Source organism: Stegastes partitus, unplaced genomic scaffold (genome assembly GCF_000690725.1).
Source record: "Stegastes partitus isolate 25-593 unplaced genomic scaffold, Stegastes_partitus-1.0.2 Scaffold103, whole genome shotgun sequence".
Classification (NCBI taxonomy): domain Eukaryota; kingdom Metazoa; phylum Chordata; class Actinopteri; family Pomacentridae; genus Stegastes; species Stegastes partitus.
This window is the reverse complement of record NW_007577834.1, coordinates 491,263-497,262: the sequence shown is the minus strand read 5'-3', so window position 1 is coordinate 497,262 and position 6,000 is coordinate 491,263. Positions and strand designations below refer to the sequence as shown.

General features: G+C 41.0%; 1 protein-coding gene across 1 annotated transcript in view; it reads right to left on the bottom strand.

Moving 5' to 3' along the window:
* Positions 1-339: 339 nt before the first annotated feature.
* dop1a (DOP1 leucine zipper like protein A) overlaps positions 340-6,000 on the bottom strand; it is a 28,802-nt gene continuing 23,141 nt past the window's right edge. Inside the window, exons 26-37 of the mRNA XM_008277617.1 lie at positions 5,805-5,871; positions 5,447-5,591; positions 4,821-4,900; positions 4,130-4,239; positions 3,781-3,930; positions 2,904-2,965; positions 2,415-2,567; positions 1,995-2,131; positions 1,827-1,882; positions 1,573-1,737; positions 1,150-1,279; positions 340-955 (exon numbers count right to left, since the gene is read on the bottom strand). Coding sequence (XP_008275839.1) covers positions 647-955; positions 1,150-1,279; positions 1,573-1,737; positions 1,827-1,882; positions 1,995-2,131; positions 2,415-2,567; positions 2,904-2,965; positions 3,781-3,930; positions 4,130-4,239; positions 4,821-4,900; positions 5,447-5,591; positions 5,805-5,871 — 1,564 coding nt within the window. The 3' untranslated portion in view covers positions 340-646. The remainder of the gene's footprint in view (positions 956-1,149; positions 1,280-1,572; positions 1,738-1,826; positions 1,883-1,994; positions 2,132-2,414; positions 2,568-2,903; positions 2,966-3,780; positions 3,931-4,129; positions 4,240-4,820; positions 4,901-5,446; positions 5,592-5,804; positions 5,872-6,000) is intronic.

The following is a 6,000-nucleotide window of genomic DNA, read 5'->3' as shown; positions in this document are numbered from 1 at the left end:
ATTTCCACATGTTGTCTGTTCCATTTGCACAACAGCAGGTGAAATTGATTCACAATACGTGACACAATAAAGGGAGGCTTTAAGTAAATTATCTGAGTACTTCTAACCTTAAACAGCACAACTACAGGTTCATTCATTCATACCACTCCCATTATCAGAAAATCTTATTGTGGAGAGCATCAGTATCAGATAACAGGCAGCAAATACTGCCTAGTTTCTCTTTTATATGGCAGCGGCAAGAACAGTTATCTGGAAGCTCATAATGTTCTCTTAGAATGAATGACATTAACATAGTCAAAGTGCTTTTTAAATGTCATAAAGAGAGCAACAGAGCCCACGTAACCCTCCCATTAGAAATCTTTATTTATTAAGTCACATCAATATGGAATGGCACAGCATCTTCACCTTGTCCTCAAGGACTCACATGAAATGTTAAAAGTCATCAAAGCTGCTCCATATATACAAATAAGTAAAATTAAATACAGTAGCTTTTGAAAAGTAAAATAATCATTATAAATACAAAAAAATGTACAAACTATTTTCCCCAGTTAATTTTCCCTATTAATGTTCTTTGATGTACAGATTGAGGTTTTTCACTAGTGTTGATCAGTTATGTGTTAATTCTGTCCCGTCCCTTGCTGTGTTCTCACGTCTTGATAAGGCCCTCTAGAAAGTCTTTTTCCACCATCTCCTCGATGTTCTGTCGAGCTCGACTCCAGAAGACTTTCTGGCTCTCCAGCTTGTGGCCCTCTTTGTGGCCGGGAAAGGAGGAGTCTGTAGGGTTGTGGGTGTAGGCGGGACCTGAGCGGCTGCTGGCCTTACTGTTGAACACCTGGCTCAGCAGGTTGAAGAAGGGCAGCAGCTGCTCCATGCTGCGGATAACGTAGAGGGTCAGCATTAGGTGACCTGGCTCCCAGGACAGGGTTCGGGTGGAACAGTCCTCCTCTGGGTTTTTCTGTGGAAAGTGGGGGAATAAAAAGCTATTTAGTCAAGTAGTAAATTCATCATCCATCCTGCAGGGAAATTAAATGAGGTACAAAAAAAAAAGTGTTCTTTAATGAGCATTTTCCTGAGCATGCTCTTTGTTAGAGGCAGTCATTTGTCTCCATAATTTAATAACCTTTTGTAGACAGAGGGAGTATGAGATACCTTGGCTCGTTTCCTCAGCAGCTTGACCAGTCGGACCACGTACGGCTTAAACTCTCTCTGATGAGTTCCCTGACGTCTCACTTCCAACCCTGAATCGTCTGAAGCCTCTGGTATGAAGGCCCAGCGGTACCTGTAATGAGGCAGAACTCAATTAGAAAGAACACCAACTTCATCTACAATACCTAATGAGCCACCAAAGCTTTAGAAGAGTGATATCCACGTCCTGAGACCGAGCGATTCTTCTAAAATTGTCATCACTAATGATCTGTGCTGCAGTCATCCATCTCAAAAAAATGTCACATACACCGTAGCACACATTTACACTTTTAACCAATTATTATTTTTTAATTGTAATAATTTTTTCTATGATTCATTTCTATATCATGCAAAGCCTAATCGAACTCATGTTGGTTCTGTACTGACATTTGGAACTGAGGCAGGCTCTCGGGAGGCAGGGCCAAGGCCAGATCCAGGAGCTTGCAGGCAGAGAGATAGAGGTTGAGCCAGCGCTGGCTGTTGTATGAGGTGGAGAAGCCGTTTCCTCCAGAGTAAGTGGTCTCCAACCCAGCCACAGACGGCCCCGACGTTCTAGAAATGAACACGGAGAATATATCATCAAAGGAAGCCAGGAGGTAGTTGTATATGACTTGTGTTTGTTATATCACCAGATCATGTACCTTGATATGTCTTCGTCTGCTGTTAGCTCCTGCTCCATCAGTAAGAACACCTGAACCTACAGGGAAACCGACGCACAGGTGTATGAATGAGTGAGTGGGTCAATTTGTGTGAAAGACAACGAAACGAATGAAGGTAGAGTAAGCAAGAGAAAGACAGTCAGTGCTCACCAGCTCAGTGATCATGGTGGGCCACAGAGAGGTGAGGTGTTGAGGTGACATGCGCAGCAGCAGCACTCTGAAGAACAGGAACACCTGAGCATGAAGGATGGGCACCTGAGGCAGGCGCAGGCTCTCCACCAGACGCTCTGAACACACACACACACACACACACACACACAATATAATCATCTTCTTGACTAACATGGGAAAACATGCAGGGTAAAATACAGCTAAGAACTTCATCTGTCAGTATGAATACTTCATGTAGGGCTTTCAGGTGACAGATAAGATATTTATCTATAAGATAATATAGATAAATAGGTGTGATTTTTATTCAGATTTCTGTGGTGAATGTTCTTTCAAATTAAAGGTGTTAACTGATACTGCATGTTTGTGTAGATCCTGGTACACGTGACTGTGTGTGTTCACCTTGTATGTCTGGCAGGTATTTCTGGTACTGGTCGACCTCGCTGCTGTAGATGGTAAAAGCCAGGCGTTTGAGCAGCATGGCCCTCTGCTCCAGCTCAGCGTCTCTGTTGGTGAACAAACTCAGAGAGCTGCTCTGGGCTACAGCCACCCGCGCTAAAGGGAAACACGCAGACACAGTATGACTCTTCCTGCCACAATCTTTGACTTTTTAATATCTACATACATCACATGAGCATTTTTTTTTTGCAGTTGAGTAGGTGATAGACCTAATCTAAGTGGAACTAGAAGTTCACAGTGATCAAAGGACTTTGCGGATGCAGGATTAATTCTGCCCGAGATTAGATACGGAAAGGGTAAAAGCTCCAATGCCCTCTGAGTGTCAGTTAGTGAAGAATATCTGATTAATGGGCTGTGACTGTTCCCAGTGGTAATATCTCTACACCTAAATATAAATGAGACTCTAGCAAGAAAAGGAAACTTGAAGCTTACTCATGAGGTCTCTGAATGTGGTCTTGTCATGAGTCATCAAGTGGTCAATGATCGCTCTCCAGCTGAAAAATTAGGAAAATATTGTTGCAGCAATATCCCATAAACATAAAGAGACAGATTTTAAAAAACAGCCCTCATCTATCTGGCAAAAACATCTGCCGTATTTGGGTTATCATAACAGAAAACAGAGATAAAAATGCATGTACACTTTGACTTTAAAACCTATCTCTGATGTCCCTGATGTACAGTGTCTTCTCAGCATAGGGCAGACACCCCATTAATAAACTGTACTGTATGTCATTTAAACTTAAAGGAAACACATAGTCCTGGTTCTTTCCATGCACAGGTGTGATACTACATTTCAAACAAATACAGCAATATCCAAGTTTTTCATTTGATAACACTATATGGTAAATTTTGGGGTGAATATGTATTGTGGGGGTGTGGCATGAAACAAATAGTCCAGAAAAATGAAGTTAATAAATGTAAGTACTGTAACTGTTTAGAAAGTCTATTCCATGCAAAACACAATATTTCAATAACTCCAATAGACATTATATTTTTAGAAGTTGTAAAAATATGTCCCAGTTGTTTGGAAGAAAATGCATGTACAATCTCCAAATCTAAAATCTAAATCCCCCTGTTGGGTGGCACTGTCAACTTCACTTATCGTGAAATTGAATAATCAAACAACTTAGTGCTGAATTTCATTTTGGGGTGAAGTATTGCTCTGAACTTGTCTTTCTACTTCTAATTATGAAACTAGTTTAGATGTTAGAATCTACATGCATCTTGAGTTAATGCGTTTATATGGAATTATATGGGCTACAGCTGTAAGTGTTCATCTACACAGAGGCAAGGCTCCTCTCCTACTCACTGGCTGACGCAGGAGGAGTCCATCTGGAAGAAGGTGTGGTCCATGAAGAGGTCGAAGGCCTCCTTCTTCCAGGCCCGACGGGTGTACTGGTATCCACTTAGACTGCTTAGCAGTTGGATGCAGGCCCGGTAGCTGGGGGCGTTATGAGCACTGCCAGGACAGAGAGGAAACAGTACGCCTTTAGATAATTTTAATACTTGGCAGTTTAGAGCACTTTATCAATTATTATCCTTCCTGAAGTAAAAAATAAATAAATAAATAAATTTTTTTTCACTTGACATTTTAATATTGTTCACTTTCATACAATTTTTTTGTAATGAAAAACCATATATAACAGACTCATCCACACCTGTGGTTGCGGAGGTAGGGCACTACATAGTGCATGATATTAACCAGCAGTGGGATGACCTTCTCCTTCTCGTCACTGTAGAACACCATGTCCAACAGATGAGCCAGCACCTGACAAATAAATCAGTGTTCATTCAGTCTGACTTACATCATATGGTTTCAGCAAACACGGCAACACTGAGCTGCACCCTTAAAAAAAAGGCATTAATCTTTAAATACAGTTACTTTGACTCAATGGCTGCAACACTACTGCACCAATCTACAGTTTCTGCAGCATATACTGATATCCTGCCTTGAATGAACTCATTGACCTACGAGCTGCAACATTAATGAAGCACAGGCAACATCAGCATAGTTCGCTACACACTGAGCTACAACAGCCAAGATGGAAGAAGGTGGGCAGTGATTTCAATTGTCCACTTCCTCCACAGCATAACTAAACCCTACAGATGGATTTACTGGTTCAATAATAAAGCCTGAGGAGGCAGAAATATGGTCGTAAATCAGCTCAAAGGAGCTCAGCTGGAGTGTGTTAGTGTACTGAAGGATTGTGCAGAATCACAACAGGCCTGGACGTTGCTGGTAAATGTGAGTGAGAGCAGCTTGAGACATAATCAAGATGAACAATGGAAATAACTGCAAAACAGCAGTTAAGTAGAAACGGTTGAGTTACAGACACATGGGTGTTTTACCTCGGCCAACAGCGTGAGGGCGTGAACGCTGTACACTGATGGAGTGAAGCTGGAGGCCTCCATCACTGTGAGCATTAAATCTACAAAACACACACCAAACATTAGCAGCGTCTACATAGCAGATTATAATACTGCCATGGTGAAGCATCCTGAATGTATTTCACATGCTTTTTTGAGAGCAGCTAGCGTATGCGAACTGCAGGATCTAAGAGTTTTGCTCGGCCTTAGATACACTTACATTTAGAATCTAAAACTCAGGTTAGAACTGAACTTTTTGGTTGAATTGCATTCATCTCTGACAATGCAATTACATTTGACTTTCAAAGGATCCATGTAGTCTTCTGTCAGCTTCCAAAGACTTAAGTTATTAGATGTATATATGCCTGTGCAACATCTGATTCACTGCTAGAACCCAGACAAGGTGATAAAATTTGTCATACACAACTGAGCACAGAGTAAACCATTCATGTTAGCTGCACAACTCATAATTCGTGATAGTTCAGGAAAACAGTGTCAAAAAAAAGTTTCAAAAAAGTTAATCTACAACAGCGATCAGTGACACAGCTATTGGCACTTTTCCAATGCAACTATAAGGTTTAAGCAGTAAGTGCTTGTAAGCAGCACACCTTCGACATCAGCTTCCAGGTTGGTTCCATCCACAACTATCTGAGGAGAAGCCTTCACTTCCAGGTTTCTCCTCAACCACGTGGTTTGCTCCAAAGAGGAGCCTGCTATCGTCCCAATGGCCTCCACCACTTTATGTGTCACGTCCTGAATACAAAAATATTACACAATGTTAAGATATCATACTCAATGTGATCATTTAACTCTGGTTTGCTTTATCAATCTAAATTAAAATGTCAAATTACCACTGAAATGACAAATTTCCACAATACTCTACAGAAGGGAAGATACGTAATCTAAATGTAAGACATAATGGATGCAATCACGCGCTGAATAGGAGTCAGTAGTTGCAGAAAATACCTGCAGCTCTCGCTGGTCCTTCTTACTCTCCAAATTAGGGTTCTTCAAAATGAATTCATTCAGAACCCTAGAAAAGAAAAATAAAGGAAGACCCGTTCTAAGTAAGTTTAAGAATTCAATATGAAAGTGGAGGAAGGTGTAGTCACACTGATTTATTCAGACCCACACTGAATAAAACTCATTATCATTCATAGAC